This window comes from Melanotaenia boesemani, chromosome 8 (assembly GCF_017639745.1).
Source record: "Melanotaenia boesemani isolate fMelBoe1 chromosome 8, fMelBoe1.pri, whole genome shotgun sequence".
Taxonomy (NCBI): Eukaryota; Metazoa; Chordata; class Actinopteri; order Atheriniformes; family Melanotaeniidae; genus Melanotaenia; species Melanotaenia boesemani.
This window is the reverse complement of record NC_055689.1, coordinates 13,012,589-13,039,487: the sequence shown is the minus strand read 5'-3', so window position 1 is coordinate 13,039,487 and position 26,899 is coordinate 13,012,589. Positions and strand designations below refer to the sequence as shown.

Below are 26,899 nucleotides of genomic sequence, written 5' to 3'. Positions count from 1 at the left end.
TTTCTTAAATTTGGTAGCAACATTATTCAACAAATATCTGCAATAATTACATTTCTTTTCACCATTTTCTGTCCAAGTAAACTCAAAGTAATAATATAACTTTTGGGCATACTTTATACCTTTGACAGAAACTCATTGTGTTATTATCATCTACTTTCCCATCTTCCTCAATCAGACCTGCTGCTGCTCCTTGAATGGTAGCTTCCTCCTCACTGTTTCTGTCTGCCTCCACAAACCTGATAACATGACCAGTGACACGCATGTTAAGTCCACAAAGAGCCTTACAAGTTGTGTGCCAACTCTGCCTGTCAGTGTACTTCTTGCTATCTGCCTTTGCACATACCTTGTTTTCTGCTTCTCCTGAAACCTTGAGTGCGCTCCCTCTGCCAGCTTTCCTGTCCGGCTTGCCAATATGGATCTGCTTCAAATTTGCCCTTAGCTCCTTACCTGCATAACCCCCTTCCCTGCTTATCAGCTCTTCACGTCTCAGCTTAACCTGCCCACCTGTACATTCAATAAAGAATTGTCCTGTTAGCTTCAAACTCCTTGTCTGTATGTATCTGCTGCAGTTTAGTTATCCTAGTCACATTCATGTCCCATCAGCAGATAAAGCAAAGAAAAGGATGACATTTTGATTGGATGATTAGATAATAGAAATATTAACACCTGGAAGAAAAATGTCCCACGTTTTAAAAGTAAATTTTGTCGCCCTTCATTTATCACTTATCTGCATCATTTAAGAAGGTATTTTTTATTCCTGACTGATGGGATAAAACTGGCAAGATGACAAAATTCAGTTGTGAAACTGTATATTATTAAATTGGATTATCAATTATTATCCTGCCTTTTACACTGCAGTCCATTTGGTTTAAAACTGCATTCCTTCAATCTGAGAAAGCTGGAAGATATTTCAAGTTAAAATATTTTCAAGTTTCTTTCGCTATATTTTGTTTTTGTCTTTGTAAAGCGATCTTCAGAAATGGGTGAAACTGATTTGAAATAAGTAAACTTCAAGAGTTCAAAATAGAACAAAAGTTGTATTTATCATGTGATAAGTTTTAATTTGCTTTGAAGGGCTGTTTATCAGAGAGAAAAGTAATAAAAGTTATATCTGGAAAGAAAGAAATATGTTTTTCTCTGTCTTCTTTTTCATTAATCCATAAAGCTATGTGGGTTAGAACTAGTCCTGACAGTTTATAGATTGTAAACAAAGAGCTGTATTCTTTTGTTTTTCTTACAGGGTGTAGGTTGTATTTAAGAATATGAACAAACAACTTGATTATGATATGTTTTTAAAATATCAGCCACCCATCCCTAACACAAACATATATATAATATAAATTATGATATATGAAATATGTAATATTTCTTTCATTAAGACCATGGCTTGTCTATGCAGACGTGATCCAGATATGGAGGTAAGTTCAGTGGTGCCACTTTAGCTATTAGAATTGGTAAAAAGGCAAAAGAACTCGATTTTATAGAAAACAGTCTGTTCATGTTTGGAACTTAGTTCATAACTTTTTTTTTAATTTTATTGAACTTTTATTCATATAATATTTATATTTAAATATAATAACATTCAAACATTCAGTTTTATTATTAAGAGAGAACTGTTTACACTCCACTCCCTATGAAGCAGAAGTATCTCTTCTGAGGAGCAAAAGCCTAGACTCGTGTTTAAAAGATAGTGTTTACCTTTGCACCTGATTGTGCGTAGCTTTATGATAGAAGACATAATTTCTTATGCTGTGTTCTCATCATTCTGTTCAGACCTGTCTCCCCAGTGTGCTGCTCTGATGAAGCTTGGATGAAGTTTTTAAAGCAGCACATTTTCAAGATGTTATATTATGAAAAGATTACAGCTAAACGTGTTGCAGGTAAAAGCTGCTCATGGCTTTTGTTACTTTGTGCTTGGGGACTTGATGCCCTTGAATTCTTTTCTGTCCCTTTTCCTTTTAAAAAAAGGTACTAATAACCCACCATGTCAGCGAGAACAAGCTCACAGACTAATTAGGAACTAGCTGGTGAGGGCATGTGTTCAGGAGAGCCAAAGATAAATATTTCCCTCAGATGGTAATGTCATGATCTGCTTTGGTAAGGCCCAAGATTTTGGCTAGAAAGCCTGAGGTGATCTAATTACTTTCAACTTAAGCAAAATGGACTCATCAAAAACCATAAAATGTAATGATAGAAACAAAGTTGCCTGAAATTGAAACAGGCAGTGTGGTGCGAGCTAGGTCAGTTCACTATTCAACGAACAAGAACCACACAAAATAGTAAAGTGATATACCAAGACTGGTTTTAGTTCCTTGGAGCCTCTGCTTATATATTCTTTGAGGGGAGAACTGTCACCTCCCGTCTTTCCTAAAGCCCACACAGAACAGTTTCTAACAGTGTAATATAAACAAAACAAAACTGCTCCTATTCTACTTTAGCAGATCCCACATTCAGTTTTCCATTTGTATCTGGCCTTCAAGGGAGGCCTTCAAGGAATGCTTTTTATTTTTAAAAAAGTGCATCCACTTCAGGTGAGAGCTCAGGGACTTTACATACTTTCAGGTACTTATCCAAACATGTTTTCCTCAGTAGGCCTGAGAAAAACAGTTACTAGAGTCTGTAGCTCTCAGCTCAGCAGCAGATTTCTAGATATATTCAGCTTTTTTTTTTTTTTTAAATCAGAGATTAAAATATTAGATACAGGAAAGGTATGTATAGTACTTTATTTAACACATTAGATTTACATTGCTATTTTAATTTACTTCAAGAGCTTAACTAAAGGTTTAAACCACATAGATAAAAAGTTCTGGGAATGTGTTCAAAATGCACGGAGAGATATTAGCAAACTATCATGGAGGGTTTTTCCTGATGACCTTTAAGGGCAGATGGCAGTTGCGGTTGACAAGTGTTGTAAGATGACAAGGACTGACTGATGACTAGACATGAATTTCTTTATATAAGTAGGAGCACTGGGCTGCTTGAATCCAGACAGACATTCCATAAAAACAGGAAATCAAAGAAGATTCCTGGAAACTGTGGAGGGTGGGGAGGAGAGGATTATTTCACAAATAATTATTATTGAACATAAGAATTAGTTCTTTCAGTTCCTGGATGTATAAAACCACATGAAAGTAGGAAAACTCATAGAACAAACACCAGTTTCTTCAGTTTGAGTTCTGCAATTTTTGCTTCAGAAAATTGGTTTTTAGTTCTAGAAAACAGGAGAATATATTTATGAAGGTCTTAACATTTTTTTAAAAGGTAAATAAGATGAGGCCTGTTTGCCAAAATGCAAAGATGTAAAAAGCAGATAGGAAAAGATGCAAAAAGCTGTTTTTTATTTAAATTGTCTGATAAAAGACTTTCCACCCATGGACGTGCGAGCCTTGTCATGCTCAAAAACCAAAAACAGAGTGCAACGTGCCTTTTAGTTTATTATTATTTTTTTTATCATTGACCACTAAGATATAGATAATCAATATGGCTTAGGTGCACTCATACGCTTGGCAGGTGCTGCATATGCCATGCATTTCCATCATTCTTTCAAGTCTTTCAAGCCATCAATACGTCTACAAAACTGGTTTGTTATATTGCTTGTGATTGCAATCAGGAGCTTATTTGTATGGTGCTGCATGGCAAAAGAAAATGCATGTGGAGTTTATTCACTGGCATAGAATAGCCAAAAACTGATATTTTCCTGTCTTTTAAAGAATGAACATGCCACAGCACCATCAAAGAAACATCAGTGGATGGAGAACTTGGCCCTCATTAAATTATGGAATAATTAAAAAAAAAAAAAAAAAAAAAACTAAAAAAAACAGGCCTATTTGTGGATAAAATGTGTAATATTTAGGTTACATACAAGTTTTTTATTTGTTTTCTTCCAGGTTGTCCTTGAAACAGTGGTCAAGAATTCCTCCACCCCTGAGACAACAATGAATTTGACCACTGATCAAAATTTGATGTTGTCATTTGATTTAAAGTTCAGCAGTTCAAAATTTCTGGTCAGCACAAGTCTGATGCTCAGAAAAGAAAAGAAAACTGAAGAAGAGAAGAAGAAAATAGAGGCCTTAGGGATTTTCTAAACAAATATTTTAAAAAAATGTGGTAAAAGTGAAGCTGGAACTAGTAAAGTCAACATAGAGCAAGGTAAGAAACAGCGCTGCCAATGTTTACCAGCCTGGTAACAGTAAATGAGCTCCTGGACAATTTCAATAATACATGCCAGGAAATTCTAGATATTATTGCCCCGTATAAAACAAAACCTATCAAAAGGAATTTCCTACCCTGGCTTAATCATCATACTAGGCAGTTAAAACAACAATGCAGAAAAGCAGGACGCAAATGGAAAAAGATAAACTTGTGGTATCTTCAGAAAACCTTAGACACCATATGCTTGCCTACCAAATGGCAGTGGAAGAAGCACGTAAATTGTATTTCTCAGAGTTAATCTCAAACAGCAACAACTCTAGAATATTATTTAAAACAATAAACTTAGTTACTTGCCCTCCTACCCTTCCTATCGATTCTTCTGCTGCAAATTGTGAGCAGTTTCTCACTCATTTTGTTAATAAAATTGCCAACATTAGGAATAACATTCCACCTGCCCCTGGCAACTTTGATGTCCCGAACCAAACTGGGTCCTCACTGACACATTTTAAACAAATTTCTTTATCCAATTTAAAGGATCTTATTCAGCATGCAAATCCTACTACCTGCAAATTAGACATTCTGCCCACTAGATTTTTGAGGGGCATCTTCGACACCGTGGGTCCCCACATCCTCTCTATTATTAACAGTTCATTGTCGTCTGGTTGTGTCCCCCCTGGTCTCAAGAGTGCTGTAGTTCGACCGATTCTAAAAAAGCCCTCACTTAATCCTCTGCACCTGAACAATTTCAGACCTATATCAAATCTGCCTTTTTTAGCCAAACTTTTAGAAAAGACTGTTGCCACCCAGCTGACCGAGCACATGAAAAATAACAACATGTTTGAAAAGTTTCAATCCGGCTTTCGCTCACACCACAGTACTGAAACTGCCCTTATAAAAGTCACCAATGACCTGCTCTTAGCCGCTGATAATGGTCTATGTTCAATTTTAATTTTACTTGATTTAAGTTCAGCATTTGATACAGTTGACCACGTCACTCTGTTAAAGCGTCTCAGAAATTTTTTTGGCATTACTGACTCTGCATTATCTTGGTTTTCCTCTTACCTTTCATCCCAGTTATTCTCTGTAGTACTTGGAGAGTTTTCATCTTCCTCGGCCCCCCTATCATACAGTGTTCCACAAGGTTCCATCCTTGGGCCTATTTTATTTTCCATTACATGCTTCCCATAGGTCAAATCATTCAAAACCACAATATAAATTTCCACCTATATGCAGACGACACACAACTATACGTCCCGCTGGCTATGAACGACCCTGAATCATTCACTCGCATTTTTAACTGTCTTTCCGACATAAAGGTCTGGATGTCCCAAAATTTTTTAGAACTCAATGAATCAAAAACAGAAATAATTCTATTCGGTCCATCTCAAGTCACTCAAAATCTCTCTTCTCTTGATAGTTTATCCAATCTGGTAAAACCATCTGCCCGTAACCTGGGGTTATAAGGTTATTTTAGATTCGCAATTTGATTTTAGCCCTCAGGTTACAAAGGTTGTCCAATCTTGTTTTTATCAGATTCGTAATATAGCCAAGATCAAACATTTTATTTCCCAGTCTGACCTGGAAAAGGTGATACACGCACTAGTTTCCACCCGGTTGGACTATTGTAATGCACTATACGCAGGTTTAGGTCTGAAGTTGCTCAGTCGTCTCCAGCTGGTCCAAAACTCTGCAGCAAGACTTTTAACAGGCACTAAAAAACATGAACACATCACCCCTATCTTAGCTTCCCTACACTGGTTACCGGTCAATTTTAGAATTGATTTTAAAATCTTATTAATTACTTTTAAAGCCCTCCATGGTGTAGCCCCCACCTATATTTGTGACATGCTCTCCCCCTATGTCCCGGGTCGGTGCCTGCACTCCTCAGGTCAGAGCCTCCTGACTGTGCCCCCCTCCCGTCTCCTCACTAGAGGAGACCGAGCCTTCTCAGTCAGAGCTCCTAAACTTTGGAACTCTCTGCCTGAGGAGCTCAGGGCAGCCAACACTGTAAGCACTTTTAAAGCTAAATTAAAAACTTACCTTTATAGAATGGCTTTCTTATTGTGAATTTGTTTTTATTAATTAATTTTATTGTCTCTTTTGAATTCATGTTTTATTGTTTTACCTTTGTGTATGTGTTCTTAAATGCTGTGAAGCACTTTGTAACTTTGTTTCGAAAAGTGCTATACAAATAAAGTTATTATTATTATTATTATTATTATTATTATTATGATCCTCTCACTGTGACATCTTAGTTAAATACAATCTACTGAGCTTTGAAAATGTTAAGATTTTAAAACATGCTTGTTTTATTTATAAGGTGTTACATTGGCTGGCTCCACCTTTTTTGTATGACTTTTTTAGATTGAAAACTAAGAGTGGACCCAGGACCAGGGCTTCCTCTAGGAGACTAGACTGAAATTCACCACATAAGAACTGCCTTTGGTCAAAATACACTTTCTGTGAAAGGTGGTAAATTCTGGAAGACTATTATTCTCCCACAATGTCCCACATTTCTGGCTTTTAAAATACAACTCAAACACTGGCTAAAAACAAACCAGTTTTGTAATCACTTTATTCTTTTTTATTGTACCAACTGTTAAGGCTGCCTGTCATTTTGCCTAATGAGTCTCCTATTTTGCATGCAAATCTCTGTGTGCCATTACCCACCGGGATTGGCTCTGCTCACCACACCTTTGCTTCCTGCCTGCTGAGGATTGGCTCCATTTACCACACCTCCGCCTCCTACCAATTACCAGATAATTGCCTGGCCTATTGTCGACTTTGCAGCTACACTCAGGGAAATAAAAGCCAGCTGCAGCTATGGACTCATTGGCAACAGTTTTCAGAGTCTGCTCTTGTTTTGCTGAACTTTTGTGGTTGTGATTGTGGACTTTGGTTTGGTGGTGTTTGATTAGCTAGATTAGAATCGGTTCCAGCAGTGTTTAAACTCTTTGGCTTTGTGTTCTTCAATTTTGTTTAGCTGACTGATAGTCTTGTTTTTGTTGTCTTTGGTTTGGTAAATCGTAAAGCCCTTTTAGCTTCTCTTTTTGTCGTTGTATTTAATTAGTTTATAGTTACAAGTAGAAAGTGTTGGGCTAGATTTTAGGTTAGTATTTGCACATAGTATTTTGGCTTATTTTTAAGCATAGCTATTGGAGCTGCTTTGCTTTGTTTTTATTCACCCGTTTATTTATTCTTGGTTTTGTTTGTTGTACTGGTTGTTTTTTAGTTAGAAAATGGCTGTTGTGTTTGCTTTATGCAGCTTTGCTAACCCCAACACATGTGATTCCAGACGTTTTGTATTGTTTTTAGGGATGGTGAAACCGAGGCCTCATGAATCATCGAGTTAGCTTTGACCCAAATGCATGAATATGGCTTACTGTTCTGAATCATTTGACCAGGTCAGAGTTCCATCTGCTTGCTGTGGGCGTCTGATGCATCAGAAAAAGCGTTGAGATGGCATCCACACTGCTCATCATCCCTGTATAATCTATTCATCATTGTTCAATAAAGGATACTTTTTCTACCATGAGTGAATATAAATGATAAAGAGGGGTTATTAGCAGTGGTGTAGTCTATGTGATACGCAGGTATACGCCGTATACCCACTAGAAAAGTTTCCAAATTTCCGTATAACCACTAAAAAATGCGCAAAGATATGTATCAACATGGTTGCGTGACCTAACTTTCACTTTCCCGGTTATAAATTAGCCACGAAGCCACCCCGTTTTGACCTTGAGGAATTCCGTCAAATGTGATGTTGAGCTGACGCTGAGGGAAAGCAACAAGTTGTAAGTTCTTTGTTTGGCTTGGCTCTCTGTCCTGATCCTGACCTGCGTTCCTATCAGCTGGTGGCTAGTTGCTAGACAACCGCGAATTAAAGAGTAGCGAGCGGAGGAGAGGAAGAAGGAGAAACTGCAGCAGCAGGAAAAGAAGAAGAAGAATTTTTTTGGCTGTATGAGTAGTTAATGGAAAGGGAACACGGAGAAAAAAACATGAAAAGAAAACAAAGTCAAATCACAGTTTCAGTGTTTCAGTAAGTGTGCTGCTACTTGTGCTGTTTCTGCTGTTGATTCGGGGGACTCTACAGTTAACGCTGACAGTTCAGAAAGGAGCCCGATGACCGCAAAGAGGCTGCTGCAGCTTCTCCTGATGGGCGGGAGGAGAGACGGTCACGGACGCTGTCATCCAACCTGGGCCCCATTTCAGAAAGCGGGTTTGGGGAAAACTCTGAGTTTGACAGCTCAGAGTTGGTTAACGTAGAGTTGCACTTTTAACTCAAAAATGAGATTAACTTGCTTTCTGAAAAGGGAGGGGGGGGTCAGAGAATACCCACTAGTATGAACTAGACTACACCACTGGTTATTAGGTAAGATTAGTTAAGGTTCAGGTAACAAAGTTGTGGTGTAACTTAAAGTATACCAATCTGTAATGACAGTAGTAGCCTACTCACAGCAGGAATGGGAAGGTATGAGGGAAGGGGCACTTGTGCAACGGGGATAGTGATTGTGTTAGTGATTTCATACAGTTGTTTTAAAGTGTACTATGAGAAAAATGCTTTGGCAACTCTGTGATGTGTCAGATTTTTATTTAAAAAAGTATTTTCTCAATACTGTTAGGTTTCAGTCTGCTCCTCTTCTGGCACACTACCACTCCAGCTTTGGAGAGGTTGCACCTGAAAGAAACACAAGAATAAAATTGTAATTAACCAAGTTTAAAATCAATAAAATTCTCTGCTGATGGTGATTAGAAACCAGCTCGGCTGTCTAAGGTCTTGCAGGTTGTGGTTTTCCTCTGCAGCTGCAGTCCGAGACGTTTCCTCTGATGTACCTGGATGAAGTTATGATTAACTTTAAAATCTGCTTTTTGCAAGGCTATTCAAAAAACAAAACTATATAAATTAAGGGAAATAAAGGCTACCTGTGATGTTGAAGTCACAGCCTGCTCCATTCTCACACACTGATATTATTCCGAGCTCGTTCAGCAGTTACCCTGGCAATGGCATCTAACACAGACTTTTTTTAAACATAATCTCTAAAAGCTAAATGTGATCCAATATAAGCTAATGCTAATGTGATGTTTTCCCAAAATTTGTTCTTAAAATGTAATGATGCACAATCGCTTGCAGGATCCCCTTCTCTCAAAAATCCACAATCTCCTCAGCTTTTGGAACTACTTTTAAATCATTGAGAGATTGACAGGCCCGGCCCCTTTGATGTTCCCATGTGCTGCTCGATATGCACTGATGATGTAATGAGGCCTCGGTTGGTATATCACGTGACTTTTGGCATGCTGAATCAATACTTACAATAATTGCAACACTTCCGGGTCACATGCTCGAAACGTGATTGAGCAGATCGGCTTGAGCATAACACCCCTAATTGTTCCTTATTGCTACCTGCGACAATAAACTTTAATAGCTCCCATTTTACCACCTGTCCACAGTGCTCTTTGTTACGCCTCATATCTCCAAGCAGGGCCGGGTCGTAACACCAGAACTTTTATTTTTTATTGCGTTGTGTATTCTTTTTTCACCTACCAAGGAACTACGGATGCAAATTAGCTTCTAAACTATAAACCGGCATCTGTTGTTATGGATTGTCATTAATATGCACTCTCCCTATCAAATAAACTAACAAATAATCATAGTGATAAAATGATGCATATTTTAAAACCTACTAAGATGTAACTCTTGACTAAGAACGGTCAGATTGTGAAAAAAAAGCTAAAAGCAATTATGGTGTGATTGTGATGCAAAGGTTCATTTAAGCTGGTCTTCATAAAATCACTCAACAATCCATATTGATTACTTAAATTAAAGCAACAATTACAGAATGATGTCATAAATCAAAATAAGGTTCTAGGACGATGTCAGATATCAATTAAAACATGGTAATTGGTGCTCAGTTCATGGCATCATCACGTTCAGCCTATATTTAACCGAGGTCTAATTTGAGGTGCAAGTTTTTGGGTCGAGAAAGCTCAAAAAAAGTGCTTATTTGCTGTAAATATTGAAGCTAAACTCACTGATGTCGTAACGAAGGCTTGACACATCACTGCTGTACCTGAGGCTTAATTCAAGGATTGATTCATCAACATGACAATTAGAACATGTAAAACATGCAAGTGCAAATGTACATTGCAAGGAGGTATTTCTGCACTGCAAGCAAATGAAACCTCTATTCTGGAGAAGAAAAGCACATTTTTGAGACTAACAACCTAATGTGTGCACAAATGTGGCCTAATGAGGCTGAGATGGCGATAACTTCATATAACCAGGTTTCTACACCAGGACTGCTAGTGAACTGAAGGAAAAGCTGACAAAATTGCAGGAAGTGACATCACAACTTGAACTGGGATCCTGGGGCTCTGGGACTGAATTTCAAGCGGTTCAAGATTATTCTGGAAGAAGTAGATGAATGAGTGGTTTACAATGGATGGATGGAACCTTGCAAGTTCTCTTAGGTGATAATTATTTCAAGTAGTAATATTTTTGCTAATGTGTTTGTTTGTACTCATGCTGGAATCATTGTACCATACCATTCCATACTATACCATACCATACCACAGCACTTTATAAACAACATAACAGCCAACCAAAGTGCTGTACCATAAATTAAAAAGAGAAAAAAGCATAAAATCTGCACAAATAAAGAATAAGGATAAAAACACAAATGACGACATAGGAGCTATAAGAAATTTAAAATAACATACAAAGAGTAAAAGACACAGATGACAACTCACACTTGCTTGAAAGCCAAAAAGTAAAATTGTTTTTTTAAATGACCCTTAAAAACAACAAGAGAAGGAGTCTGTCCTGCAGTGGGAGCTCATTCCATATTTTAGGAGCTAAAATTAAAAATTGAACTGAAAAGTACCTCAATATCAGTAGATGCTTCCTGGAAAACACCTGCTCCCATCTGACTCCCATTAAAAAAATATCAACTTTGCTGAAGAAATAGAATAATTTACATTCCTACATTGAATTCTATGCAGTTGATTTGGAGAAATATTGCTACTCTTCAAGATTCAAAGGCATACAAAACTGTTGATTTGTTGCTAATTGAGAGCTGTAATTATCAGATGGACCTCAGTCCTGAACTCATCATGTGCAATGTTTTTAGAGCATCTGTTTAAACACCAGATTAGTTTCCAGTCGTGAATGCTGGACTGTTGATTTTGAAGAACTTTTAAAGTTACATGTGAGCAAAGTGGTAAGGAGTTCTTGACTGCATCGTGTAGGTGTCTGATTTGGCCAGAAATGACAAATACTGTACTTTCTTGTATTTTTCCAACCTCGTCTTTTTCTTTATTGTTCTTTGGAAAAAAGTAATGCTAAATTTTCCTTTAAGCCTCCACAGGGGAATTAATGTCTGCTCTGCCTCATATTGCTTTTGACTTTGGATGCAATCAACTGCTATCACACTTGAATTCTGCTTCAGGTTTCGCTTCAATGCACCAGTGGAAAGCAACAATAGCAAAACTCATCAGTATGTGCTTTCTTCACTCATCACATTCATGTTGTGGAATGTAACAAATAAGCTTTGCTTGGTCCTTAACGACACTGCAGATATGCTGACTGCAAATCAAAGGCAGCACAGTTTGAAGCACCACCTTGTCCAGCCTGTGCAATGCAGCATCAATGCCCATTGTAACTCATCCCAAACAACTCATGTGAAGAAAGCTCAGAGGAAAAATAAGCGCTTTTGTACACATTTAAAATATTTTATTTTGCTGTACCCTGTTGTGCTTGTAATGATGTATCCTTTTGTAAAACATCTTTTTCATGTAGAACTGTCTGTCATAGTCCTTACAAAATCTGTGGTAATCTCTAAAATATTTTGTTTGTTATCATGGTCTCCTGGAGTGTAAATTGTAATTTTCACCTTGCAGTCCAGAAAAATACCCACACATATACCGTGTTGTCAAACATTTGAGGTTTCATAGGGCTTTTGAAAACCTGTGTGTGAACACAATTTTAAGAATTTCCTATTTATTCTTGTGCAAACACAATGATTAAAGGTGTAGTCTTCTGAGGAACATATGCACAATGAACTTTTGTAGAAAACATACTGTTTGGAAAATAGTTATCTGACGCTTCACCATATGTTACAGAGGAATGACAAAAGTAAGGATGACTAAATGGTATTAAAGAAGGCTGAATATAGAATATTTCTGCTGAATTAAGTTCAGGACCTTATTATTATATATTTTTTAAAGTAATTTTAAAATATTAACTATAATTGTCTTTAACCACAACCATTTTAAAAAACAAATAGAAAAGGAAAACAAAGACTTTAAAGCAGGACTTGTCATGTCCCCAGGACATTTCAACCTATAATCTGGGGAACCCTCAAGCATGATAAACATTAGCTCCTAACAAGGAGTTTATCAAAGAAAACAAAAAAACAACAACAACAAACAAAAAAACAAACAAAAAAAAAAAAAAAAAAGGGAAAGAAAAGAAAAAAATATCAGTAAATGAATTTGGAATTCAGCTAAGTTCTGTAAAAATGGGTGTCAGACAGGTTTTTAATGGAAATTTTAAGGTATAGGTAACAAAAGTTCCAATAAACTCCAGCCTGACAGGAGTCAAATATGATTAATAAAAACAAACATAACAGAAGAGTCTAAGTAACTACTGCTCTAAAGGTTTGTAAAATTTTTCACTCAGTTATTTTTTGCTAGACATTTTTCCCCCTTAAATAACTAAAAATTCCTCCAAAAAAAAATACTTTTCATACTATTGGGTTGTTTTTATTCATTCACAGTATTATGTGAAAACCTAAAATGTTATGTCACAGTTATGCAGAAATTCAGTAAATTCTTGAGTTTGTAAACATCCAAGCACCACAGTAAGTAAAACAAACCTCTCATGATTTTAACCTAGAACGTTCAGCTGTCAATGAATGTACATGCACAATAAAACTAGCAATAAATTTGGATTTAGTGGATGCATACAAAAATAAGAATACTTTCTTTTTTTTTTTATATAATCAAATCATCTTAAATCTAATTTTCTAGCTGCACCTGAAGGTCAGTTTTCACTCAAACTGAGCTTGAAATGAGGCCTAAATTGACCAATTTAATCTCCACTATATCAAGTTTGCCCTCCAACTCAGATTCAGTATCAACAGAATTTAATAATTTATTAGAAAGAAAGGTGCATGTAATAAGCTTTCTATTTTAAAAATAATCAGAGGAATTAGACGTGTACCTTAAAATAAGAGAAATCTTTCAAAGAGCTGCAGTGATGTGACATTTCATTCATAGTGTGGACACACGTGCACATATAAAGAGAATTACATCAAGCATTCAGTCTTCATAATCTCCCTGTTCACCTTTCATATCTTTCCCCTTTCTCAGTCTATCTCACCTACTCATGTCCTTTATTTCACTGTGAGGGGAGGTGGTTTGCATCTACATATTATTTTGATTTACAGTGAATAACTGTTGGCCTTGTTATTAGAAAATATCTGACAGGTAGAGGTAAAAAGAGGTAGCTCAAGGTCACATGAGAGCATAATTTCTGAGTATGATCCAGTAATGAGACAAAAAGAGACCTAGATGCAGAACTGAATGAAAGTTTTCTACCCTTCCACTGTCAACAGCTCAATTATTCCTCTGCTTTCACACTTTTATTGTTGCTTACACTCATCATTCATTTTTATCGCGCACACTTTTACAAGGCAACACCCATAAAGGATGTAAATGAAACCGGAATGACTGAGTACACAATCTACTGTACAAGTACAAGTGCAAATCCAATATCTGTGCAAATCACGTCGAAATCATTTATTTTTTTATTTATTTTAATTTTTGATTTGTCACCATTTTTAACAGCTCCAACATAAAAAAAAAATATAGAATTTCCCCGCTGTGTCACTTCTGCATCAGTCATTTAAACTCAGTTTGCACAACTCACTCCCATTTGCAGGACTGTTTTGAAGCAGACTCCAAACTGTGATGCTACAGAGATTTTCTGCTGTTAAGAACGTGTGGGACAGAGTAAATGCCCAATAAAAACAACATTTTGTCATCTGAAACCTGGTGTTCTAGCAAAATATGTAATACTCTTGTAAGCAAATATCATAGCGATGGACATAAGCTGAATTTTGTTTTCTTGACACCCAGCATGATTTTCAAGGTGGGAGGTTTCTTTTGGTCTTTCTGTCTCTTGCAGAGATAAAGTTTCAAAGTCAGATCAATGCAGAGCCTACCACATAATTGTTTATGCCACAGTCTGCCCACAGCTCTCTTAATGTGCAACTTCAACAAAAAAGTAACTGCATGTTGTAACACTGATGGTAACAGCTGTCTACTTTGAATGTGATAAGATGGTGTACTTCTTGTTCAAATTTATTGCCCTTGTGGAACACAAATGTATAATGTATCAGGCTGCAGTTGAATTATATTTTCCTCATACTGCAAACATAATAACCAGCGTTTCAACTAAAGCTATTTTTTCATTTTAAAGTGATTTACAAGTCTATGCAAACATTCATTGCTTACAAACCATTTCCTTTATTTCCTATTTTCTGTGTAGTAGTGGTTTAAATAAGTAAAAAAGAAAAGAAAAAAAGAATTAAAGTGTTGAGTGGGAAGTACGTATCCTAATAATTTCCTGTATAAATATCTGTTTCATTGATTTTCATGATATCATGATGATCCATAATTGCTAAATTTGGCTAAAATAGAAGCTCAGAGTGACTGTAAATAAAGAACCAGATGGGATCCATAAGAGGCGGGAGCTCAGCCCATGAAAAGTGCCAGACTCCCCCCATCACTGTGATGAATGAAGCAAGGTGCAGCTGAAAGGGGAGATATTTAAAAAGTTTAAAACGAAGGAGCAAAAATGTGGTGGTGGTTAGACGGTGTAAACAATTAGGCCAGTTAGTAACTGGTTAGTCAGTTACTTTGCTTCTTCCTGGAAAAAAGAACATTCAGAGAATGTTGTATAAAAAAAAAATAAAAACTATTTAAAGAAACATGTTTGATTAAATGTATTAAGCAATATGTAATCATATAAACTTATATAATCTTTTTTTATTTTAACTGAATAAACAATTTGGCTTGTGGAAATTCTGACTGACCAGTAAATTTATGCAGGTTAAAGTTAATCTAGAATCCTGTGTGTGTGTGTGTGCTGGGCACGTTAACGCGTTAAGTTTTTGTTTTGTTTTTTTTTTCTTTTTTTTTTTGCTGGCCGCTGGCTTTGACCACAGAAACATGGCGTCCTTGTCTCGCTTCCCTGCTTGGAGCGTCTGATGCAATCAGGAGAGATCGGGTTTATTAAAATGAAGAGACGTTTTCTGTCTGGAACTTAAGAAAGAAGAAGAAGAACCGACGTTTCTCTTTGTCCAAACCCATGCAGATGGTAGAACATCATGATTTTTGGATGGGAAACTGCTCCAAAAAGACAATGCGATTAATCTCAATTAAAAATTGTAATCGTTGCCCAGCGCTAATATATATAAATATATATATATATATATATATATATATATATATGTGTATGTGTGTGTTTGCTGTATGTGTGAATTTTCTGGCAGGACTTACAGTTGAACAGTTGTCCAACTTTAATTTTTAAATTTCAGTAAATTTCAGTGACCTACAGTTAAAAAATGTGTCCTATTCAATTTTCACCTAAAGCTTTAGGCTTTATTAAGAATGTTCAACAGCATTTTACAACGATTTTGCAGTGAGTGCAAATTAATGCACTGCTGTCAAAGCATAAGAAGACTTTAAGTAAAAACCAGAACAACATGAAAACTTTAACAATTGCAAGAAGCTTTTTGACAAGATGACAGCTTTCCTAATATCAAAGCCAGTCACATGCATGAACCTGAATGTGAATATATTTTAGTTTTCTATCCAGGATGACGGATTGACCGTGTTTAACAAAATCTTTCATTAAAAACATTATTTGAGCAAGATTTCGATGCTTCTTAAGATTTGAACTTTTGAAAATAATGACATCCTGATGTTCCCTTTGATACTGACTGTATGAATGAGATAAAATTGTCTGTCAGGCATCTTCTTCATTTTCAGCGGGGGGGCTAGAAGTCAAAGAGAAACTCAGTTGTTTTTTAGAATCCATTACCATGGTAACTATTCCTCACTTACATGACCTATCTTCCCCCCAGGCACTTTCCCCACACAGCAGATAAAAAAAAAAAAACTATCTTTGGATAAATTGTACTGTGCAGAAAGTTGTTCAAATGAGGGAAAACAGTTGTTAATAAAGAGGCATATATCTTATACAGCATGTACATTAATTCAGAAGATACAGTATATGCTGATCAAGATTCATCTTTCACAGCAGTTTACACTTTATCAAAAATTTAAACGTATTGTCTTAACTGTGTTGTACTTGTGTGGACATTTCATAGCTGTAGAAAAACAACTGGACCATACACTTTCCCCCTCAGGCACTCATATGGCTCAGCAATGGTTGGAGATGTCATGCACATTGTTATTAAACATTTGTAATCTGCATTTTACATAAGAGTGTAATTATAAGGGAGCATATTAAGAAAAAAAGACAATTTTATCTGAGCACTTCTATGGTATTTGGGTCTCTAAATCAGTGGTTTTCAGACTGGGGGTTGGGACCCGGTCACCAGATAATTTCAGGGGGTCGCCAGATAATTTAAAAAAATACATAGCCTAGATTTATCTAATAAATTAGCTATTTTTACAATGGCTGTCAAAATAAACCATTATTGAAGAGATAAATCTTTGAAATTAGCGCCTTAATTTTTTAACACTTTTAACCCTTGCCATATTAAAACCTCTCCACGTGAGAAGCTGATTTTGGGCATGTAGGTGTCTTGAAATGAATGAAATCATCAATTGCATTTGGAACAGCTGTACAAGAGACCTTTTCTGACAGTGTTCTGAAGGGACTCTGATCACTGGTCAGAGAGGACTTCATTTAGACAGGTTGGCTCCAGGAAGTTGATTAAAGTATCTTTGTCCTTGTGATAACATGAGATATTTCCTCCTTCCATTTGCCCACATCTGCTTCGAGTCCATCCACAGACCGACTCCCTTTTGGGGTCAGATCCCTTCAAATCTGTACTGACGTGTATGAATTCAGAAATCATACATTGATGTGTAAGTACTAGATTAATGATGCTGAACATGTTCAAATAGACATCCTTCAGAGACACAAGTAAGAACAGATTAGGAAGGGAAGGTAACCTGCCAACATATAGTGCCAAAGAAAACAAATCTCAGATGCTAAATTTAACTGGTGTAAAAATTCACATTCAAGGTTTTTATTAAAAACTTTTTCAAGTTTACGAGTTGTTTTATATTTAAATTAAACGGTGCTCTCCTCATGTTCCTGTTCTGAGCTTTCACTAACAAAGCTCTTCATTCAGAATTCAATACTAATGGTTGAAGTAGAGAGAAAACTGTACAAAATTAGATTACTTAACATTATCTACTTTTTTTGAGCACCTGAGTAATAATAAATATACATTATGATTATTTACAATTATATACTTTTACGTAAAGTGGAGCATCTTACTGAGAAGTTCAGTATGAGCACTGAATCATTAATTCACTACTACCTTACTCTATCCTTTTTGTTTACTTTAATATCAACTTTTCTGCTTGAAAAAATATTAGTTTAATGAGTTAAACTTTTATTAAACGACAAGGAGAAGCATTAAAAGATGCTAAGAAAGGACAGCGGTGTTGCTGGTTTGAAAGAATTCAGAGCAGATGCAGGCTCAGCCACCTCAGTGACCCCTTCTCGTACAAGCTGGAGGATGTCAGTGTGACCAAGATGAAGACTGGTGATGAGGAACAGACTCCTTGCAAAAGAAAGATAAGCAGTGACCTCATTAACTTCACTGAAGACAGTAAAGCTTCAGAGGATGTTTCATTCAGGAGAGGAAAAAGAAAGGCCAGTGATGATGCCATGACATCTAACAATAAGCAGAAATACTGCAAAAATTCCATCTCCTCCAGGAGCTCTGGAAAAACAAAGGGTTACAATCGTAAAACCCCAGGTGTTGCATTATTGACAGTGAGCTCCATGTAGAAGACGAGGATGCTTCTGTGATACCTGAAATTTAAAAAGCAGCAAGTAATGCTGCTGAGGCAGCAGCGTTAAAATCAGCGCTGAATCATTTTAAGACCTGAATTAAAGAAGATGACAATGAAGAAAAATCAACCTCCACATACACTCGTGGACAAAAATTGTTGGTATCCTTCGGTTAGTGAAAGAAACTCACAATGGTCACAGAAATAACTTGAATCAGACAAAAGTAATAAATAAAAATTCTATGAAATTTAACCAAAGAAAGTCAGACATTGCTTTTCAACCATGCTTCAACAGAATTATTTTAAAAAATAAACTCATGAAACAGGCCTGGACAAAAATGACGGTACCCTTAACTTAATATTTTGTTGCACAACCTTTTGAGGTGATCACTGCAATCAAACGATTCCTGTAACTGTAAATGAGACTCCTGCACCTCTCAGCAGGTATTTTGGCCCACTCCTCATTAGCAAACTGCTCCAGTTGTCTCAGGTTTGAAGGGAGCCTTTTCCAGACGGCATGTTTCAGCTCCTTCCAAAGATGCTCAATAGGATTTAGGTCAGGGCTCATAGAAGGCCACTTTAGAATAGTCCAGTGTTTTCCTCTTAGCCATTCTTGGGTGTTTTTAGCTGTGTTTTGGGTCATTGTCCTGTTGCAAGACCTGACCTGCGACTGACACCAAGCTTTCTGACACTAGCCAGCACAATTCTTTAGAATCCCTTGAGATTTCATTGTACCTGCACAGATTCAAGACACCCTGTACCAGATGCAGCAACGCAGCCCCAGAACATAACAGAGCCTCCTCCATGTTTCACAGTAGGGACAGTGTTCTTTCCTTCATATGCTTCATTTTTCCGTCTGTAAACATAGAGCTGATGTGCCTTGGATAAGTTCCATTTTTGTCTCATCTGTCCATAGGACATTCTCCCAGAAGCTTTGTGGCTTGTCAACATGTAGTTTTTTTATGATTTCTTTTCAACAATGGTGTCCTCCTTGGTCGTCTCCCATTAAATCCACTTTGGTTCAAACAACGACGGATGTTGCGATCTGACACTGATGTTTCTTGAGCTTGAAGTTCACCTTTAATCTATTTAAAAGTTTTTCCGGGCTCTTTTGTTACCATTCGTATTATCTCTCTCTTGGATTTGTCATAAATTTTCCTCTTGCGGCCACTTCCAGGGAGGTTGGCTACAGTCCCATGGATCTTAAATTTCTGAATAATATGTGCAACTGTAGTCACAGGAACATCAAGCTGCTTGGAGATGGTCTTACAGTATAGCCTTTACCTTTAACATGCTTGTCTATAATTTTCTTTCTAATCTCCTGAGACAACTCTTTCCTTTGCTTCCTCTGGTCCATGTTGAGTGTGGTACACACCATGTCACCAAACAGCACAGTGACTACTTGTAGCCCTTTATATAGGCCCACTGACTGATTACAAGATTGTAGACACCTGTGATGCTAATTAGTGGACACACCTTGGATTAACATGTCCCTTTGGTCACATTATTTTCAGTCTTTTCTAGGGGTACCATCATTTTTGTCCAGGCCTGTTACATGAGTTTATTTTTTTATATAATTCTATTGAAGCATGGTTGAAAAGCAATGCCTGACTTTCATTTGTTAAAATTCATAGAATTTTTATTTATTATTACTTTTGTCAGATTCAAGTTATTTCTGTAACCATTGTGAGTTTTTCTTTCATTAACTGAAGGGTACCAACAATTTTGTCCATGTGTGTATACTAACAAATCAAAGGGTCCAAGAAACCCGAAAGAGGCATATGTCTGAAACGTTCATAAAAAATATCAAGGTGACTTGAAATTAACATGAGAATTCAGGAAAATACATTTAACAGAGACTTCTTTAAGTGAAATGGCTCCTGTTAGCTTAAATAAACACAATGAGGAATTATAATCAAGAGGAATTTTTTTTCGTATACTGCCTTTAAATTTTAGTTTAATGATCCTGAGAGAGCTGAGGGACGCTGCAGTTAAAACTTTCTCCAAAGGTGTGTTTCAGCCGGTCACAAAATTATTCTGGTGGATCTCTCTCTCTCTTTTTTTTTTTCCTGATGGACAAACAGTCCAACTTGAAAAAGCTGGCTGTGGAAATTTCTCCACCGGGAAGCCAATTCATTAGCCCCGTGTTATGATATCTGGCTTCTTCTCTTCATTGGAAATTAAATAAAGGCTTTTGTTTAATCAACACTCTCCCTCATATTTGTTTTCCCTCCATCTCTGCCTAACATTTCCATTCCTCTGCTGCTGTCAGTATTCTGAGCCCATGTGTATGTTATGAATATTTTGACAAGGCGAGGCACAGGGCCTGTCTAACCACTGTCTGCTAGCTCTGAGCGCTCTTCTATTCACTTCTGAGTGAACCAGGTAGAATCTCTAACTTCACACCTGACCACTTTCAGACCGACCATCTGTCATCCACAAATATGAAGGACTAATGACAATCCTAAACATTTTCTGTTATAAGGTTTTATTCTTCAATTTATTGTATTCATTTATTTGTAAGCAAATCTGCTAATTTAGATCTTACAACGTGCTTTACAGGCAACTACTAAAACAAACAACAAAAAAGCTGAATTGCCAGTTCCATTAACCCAGGTGAACAAATAAAAGTTAAACAAGACAATACAACTGATAACCAGAAAAATCGCTCCAATAAAAATATGTTTTAAGAAGCTTCTTAAAGGAGGAAACTGACTCAGCTGACTTCACTTTCTTGGGCAGGTTGTTGCAGAGTCTTAAAGCCAGGAAGAAAAAAGCCCTGCCGTTAGGATCTTAAAATCAATTATAAAACATATTGGTGGTGTAACGATGCTAAAAATGGGCTCAATGTGATCTTATTTCCTGGTTACAATGCCTGCTGTGGAGATGGCAGCAGAATTCTGCATCTGTTTTCTGTCCAGGGATTTTTGGTTTAATATCCCTGTTCTGTTTTTTCTTTCTTTCAGAATGCAAAATATTAAACATGTATTTCTAGACATTAAACAAAGTGTGCCACCATGGATGAGCTGCAGACCGGCCCTGCTTTCAAACAAACCAGCCTTCTCCTTTAATTGCTTCTAAAGAGTTTTTTTTCTCCTGCCAAGTATTTCCTTATTTGCAAGCTTAGGCTGGGTTGGGATCCAGTGCTGTTGAACTGGAGGGGTGGGGGAGTACAATCCAATATTTCACACTCCTTATAAATTAACTGACATTGAATTTCTGGGCTAGTTTTTCATATCATAGCTCAGGCTGTCAGAGAAGTGTAAGTCCATCTTATTGATGTGTAAATAGTATCTGGTTTATTTTAATCATGTTAAACCATGAATGTCCCTTTTTGCAGTCATCCACTTGCTGTAGTTTTCAATTATGACCTCATTTGATTGTTTCTCTTATAGCAGTGATCACCAACTTCTTGAGCCAGTGTCCTTCTGGTTTTCAACATGTCCATGCTGTAGCACACCTGACTCAAATAATGGGTCATTAAGAGGCTGGTGCAGTTGACCAGAAGAGGCCTCTCTGCTGGGTCTCCTTGTATTGCCAGCATCTGGACAAAGAAAGGACACCACAAACACACCACAATGATGACCTTCATGTTCCAACCAGGACAGTCACCCTGTGGCTGAACAAGAAAACATAGCTCACGAGTGCATAAGGGGTTGCTAGTAAGAACACTGTACAACAAGGAAAACTGAAATATTGTGCCAATTGTAGAAGGGGGGAAATAAAACTGAACATTTGCAGTTATGCCAAACAGAGCTTCTCTGTTTCGAACTATTTTCCAATTTTTTCACTATGAGGCCAAATTGTTGTGAAAGTTAACTTCTTTTGAGTCCATGACAATGACAAGCAGAGCTCCTGTGACATGTTAAGTCACATTTACATCAATTTCTGAAAAAAATATACAGAGTCAAACAATTCTGACGGGTTTTACATATATAAAATACAGGCGCTGATCCAAGCACCAAATGAACCATTTCAGGCTTTACGAGCCCTAATGTGACAAAGTTGAACCAGTCTTCTATGTTACCTCCACAAAATACAACATACTTCCTAGAAAGTGTCAAAGGTACAGTATCTACAGAGAAATGAGCATTTATTCTATGGTGTACCACTTTCCCATTTAGTCACTGCACCACAAGGATATTCAGTCATACATCATAATGGGACAAGACTGCAGCGTCACTGTCCAAGTTCGGGTATAATTAATTCCATTTATTCTCACTTGTTCTTTTTGCATTTTTTTTTTTCTTTTTGGCATGTTTGTTATTTTTTACTTTCTTTGTCTCACCTTTGTCTGTGTCTGCACACAGCCTGTCAGTCTTGACATGTTATGGGCATTTCCAGGGATTTACCTATGCAAAGTTGGCTACTTCAAATTACTGTCAAAGCATGAGAGAGAGTACATGCATCCCATCTGTTTTCATTGCAGTATTACTTGAGAAAAGATAGAATTTTTATGTGAGGATTGTCCTCTGTCTCTTTTAAGTCACTCTGGGAATTAAGTGGTCTCTGGCTGTTTTATGTTCTCTTTGGTCAAGTTGCTGTAAAGATTCTGGAAGTTGCAACTCTTTTATAACTTTTTCATAACTTTCGTCTTTGTATTTATTATTTCCAAAAAGTCCATGAATTATTTGCACACTGTGTGCAGTGAGAGTTCTTCTAGTACCACTATCTCCTTTTATTTATTAGTGATAACCTCTTTTTTAAATTGAAGCTTTGTGATTCTTTCTCGACAAAGTTGCTAATAAGGTAAACGCTCTACCCATTTTGAACAGTCATCCAGTCAAAGCACCAACCTCATTAAAAAGCAACTGAAGGGAATTAAAAACAATTATAAGGAAAAGTTTTTATCAATTTGTTTTCTCTTACTCTCCTATTTTTTTACTTTATTCTCTTACTGCAGGATCCAATTAGCAAATGTGCCATATGTCCTTCGCTGAGAGACCTTGTACTGCTAAGCAACACGAGTATGCATAGGTTTTCCAACACTGATGCAACTATAGTATATTCCTTTCTGGTAATATTTGTTATTGTGTAACGATTCTTGTTTAGAACTATAAATGAAAATTCATAATGAACCATATGTAAGTTTGAATTTTTCATCATTTTTAATCACAGCTAGTGTGTAAATCTATATTATTTCTAATACTATCTGAATAAAATATGGTCTTTGCTTTTACAGCTATCAAGTTGTGTCTAGTTATGATGTTACCATTTGCTTTTATTAATGTTTTTATAGAAAAAACTGCTTCAATCACCCCCATTCTGATCTGGGTCAGATCCCAATGACTTCAATAACCTCCGTCCTATCTCCAATCTGCCCTTTCTGTCTAAGATCCTGGAAAAAACAGTTGCTTCTCAACTTCATTCCCATTTAACAATAATCTCTACGAGCCTTTTCAATCTGGTTTTCGCCAGAAACAGCCCTTATTAAAATTACCAATGACCTTCTCCTTGCAGCTGACTCTGGTTTTCTCTCCATTCTCATCCTCCTTGACTTAAGTGCTGCTTTCGACACCATATCCCATTCCATCCTCCTCAGCAGACTCTCCTCACTTGGTGTCACCTCTACTCCCCTTCTCTGGTTTCAGTCTTATCTCAGTGGCTGCTCTCAGTTCATCAAACTCAAATCTTTCACTTCCGATCCCTCCCCAGTCTCCACAGGTGTGCCCCAAGGTTCTGTCCTGGGGCCTCTTCTATTCATCACCTATCTCCTCCCCCTTGGTCTCATCTTCTGTAAATTCAATATCTATTTCCACTGTTACGCGGATGACACCCAGCTCTACCTGTCCTGTAAACCAAATTCCACGCTCCCACCTACCTCCCTCTCTGCCTGTCTCTTGGAAATAAAATCCTGGTTCACCACCAACTTCCTAAAACTGAACAGTAATAAAACTGAAATTCTCCTCATTGGCACCAAATCCACCCTTTCCAAAGTTAATAGTTTCTCCCTCACCATCAACAGTGCCTCAGTTTCCCCCTCCCCTCAGGTCAAGAGTCTGGGTGTCATCCTCGACAGCACCTTATCATTCACCTCACACATCAATAACATCACCCGCTCAGTCTATTTCCATCTGCGCAATATCAACCTTCTTCGCCCCTCCCTCACCCCCCACACCACCTCTATCCTAGTGCACAGCCTTGTCACCTCCCGCCTGGATTACTGCAACTCTCTCCTCTTTGGCCTCTCACATAAATCCCTTCAGAAACTCCAAATGGTTCAGAACTCTGCTGCCCGCATCATCACCCGAACTCCTTCCTTTCATCACATCACTCCCATCCTGCAAGAACTCCACTGGCTTCCCATCAAGTACAGGATAGAATACAAGATCCTCCTCCATACATACAAATCCATACATAAACTCTCACCCCCTTACCTCTCAGATCTTCTCCACATAGTCACCCCTTCCAGATGTCTTTGCTCCTCCTCTTCTATCCATCTCTCTGTCCCTCCTGCCCGTCTCAGCACCATGGGAAGCTCCCCAGCTCTGGAACGCACTTCCTCCTGACCTCCGCAATACCGACTCTCTCCTCATCTTCATTTCCAAACTCAAAACTCATCTTTTCAGAACAGCATACTCTCTGTAACATTATTTTCAATCACATCCTCGCCACTCTGCCCTTTATGTTTAGGTTTTTAGATTGTGTTGTATATGTGTGCCTCTCCTGTACTTTTAATGTTTTATTATTTGTTTGTACAGCGTCCTTGGGTGCCCTGAAAGGCGCTTTAAATAAAATGTATTATTATTATTATTATTATTATTATTATATAATGTATGATGGAAATGTATCAAAAGCGTTATAATAACATTTGCTTCAAACACATGATACTGTGTACCACTAAAGCCTCATTTCCACCAGTGGGTGTGGGCCAGGACAGGACAGTAGGTTTGTAAACTATAATCTCGTTGCATTTCCACAGCCAACCACAACCTTTACTGAGAGGTGGAGTATTAGATAGCATATGTAATAGCATGATGCCATCGTAGCGCCTTGCCTTCCTTAAAATAGAACCAAAACATGACTCAGAAACAAAGGAGGAAAATGGCGATCATCCAACAGTTTGTGTTATTTCCTCTTGGCTGTGCTTCATAATGCCATTTTTAACAGAGATTTAATCAACAAAAAGAAAATATGTTGCTCTAAATAAGGAGCCGTTCCTGCTTTGTTTTTATACCAGGTCGCACAGGAAGTGACTTTTTTTTCTCAACCAATCAACAGATTGAAGTGTCAAATGCCACCCTGTCAGGTCAGGTCGATTAGACTGGTATCCCAATGGAAGGGTCCCAACAAAGTAGAATTAATTGAGTCGGATATTAGGCTACCCTTCCTTGTTTTTGTATGTTGAAACACACACAAAAAAAATGCTTCCCAACCCATCGGTAGAATGGGGGCAAAGATTCAGTGGTGGAACACAGTACCAGGTTGGTGGAACACAGTACCAGGTAGATGGAAGCGTGGCTGACTGCTATAAAGCTCTCATTGAGAACCAGTCAAAACCACACTCTGGGTCAGTAAATAGACCTGCTAGCTATATGCTGTCTTGAATATGCTATATGAAAACTACTTTGTTTAAAAATTACTTTTAACTGAATTGTTTCTGAACTGTCAGTGCTGTGTAGTCCATGCTGAACGGAGCCTTTGCCGAGCATATCCTTGTCCTCCTCAGGGCTCTTAAACTGCTTCTCTCCCACTCCATCCAGAGAGACCCCGGTGGTCTCCTCTGCGCCCAGCCTTCGTAACGCGTACCACATTTTTAATGTCTTTATGTTTGTTGCAAAATCCCCCAATCAGAAATGTATTATATATTTATTTTTCAATTTTAACGACACAGAACAGCTCAGAAAAGAAACTGCTTATGAGCTAATTTCACTGCCCATGTGCGAATATTCCAAAACACAGCGGTTGCTATGGGGTTTGGAGCGTTTCATCTAATGCACTTGGACATTTTTGGACTGAACAGGACGAACAATAAATTACAGCAACAAAATTCTACATATTCTTGTGGTTGGCTGAAACATTTTCAACATGTATTAAATATCTATCAGTTCTTATCTACAGATATGTTAAAGAAAATGAAGAGAAACACTTTTGCAGGAAAAATGCAGGAAAAATCAATTCTTTGTTCAAAATAAAACACAGGGACACTGAAGATGCCACAGAATCAGTCAAAAATCAGAAAAACTCCCAGTAATGTAGATTTTGAGCAAGCTGAGTGTCAGGGTGAGGAGGCACCATGTCAGGAAAAAGAAGCAGCTGCAGGACCCACAGGACATTTTTAAAATGCATGAACTAAGAGAGAAAGAAAGGTTTTGACAATACTACCTGCACAAATTTAAAACAACTTTCACCCCGACTATATGTCAACATCAGTATTATGTAATAGGCTAACTGATACAAATTTAAAAAAAAAATATTAATACTCGTGAAAATTAGGATCCTTATTTTCTAACATTCAGAATTGGTTAACATTAGTTATTTATTTTTAAAAAGCTGACTTTCTGAATGTGAAGTTGTTAGTCATGATGTCATGAATGATAAAAGACACTTTATTAACTCTGACACACAATTTACTGGATGTGAAAATAACTTCATAGAGATATACAGACATTTAGTAAAAATGTCATGAAAGGACAATCTACATCACTATTGGTAATAAATAGTACTATAAAGTAATGGTATCATA

The 26,899-nt window shown here is 37.3% G+C and overlaps 1 protein-coding gene across 1 annotated transcript; it reads left to right on the top strand.

The window, feature by feature from the left end:
• The first annotated feature begins 1,382 nt into the window (after positions 1-1,382).
• Positions 1,383-6,235, top strand: LOC121644403. The gene is made up of 2 exons (XM_041992299.1): positions 1,383-1,418; positions 5,617-6,235. The coding sequence occupies exons 1-2, from the start codon at positions 1,383-1,385 to the stop codon at positions 6,217-6,219; spliced, it is 639 nt and encodes a 212-aa protein (XP_041848233.1). The 3' UTR covers positions 6,220-6,235.
• The last annotated feature ends 20,664 nt before the right edge of the window (positions 6,236-26,899 follow it).

Coding starts and splice junctions, on each gene's coding strand:
- LOC121644403 (XM_041992299.1), top strand. CDS start 1,383: ATGGCTTGTCTATGCAGACGTGATCCAGATATGGAG. Junction 1,419..5,616: donor GACGTGATCCAGATATGGAG/GTAAGTTCAGTG, acceptor TGGGGTTATAAG/GTTATTTTAGATTCGCAATT.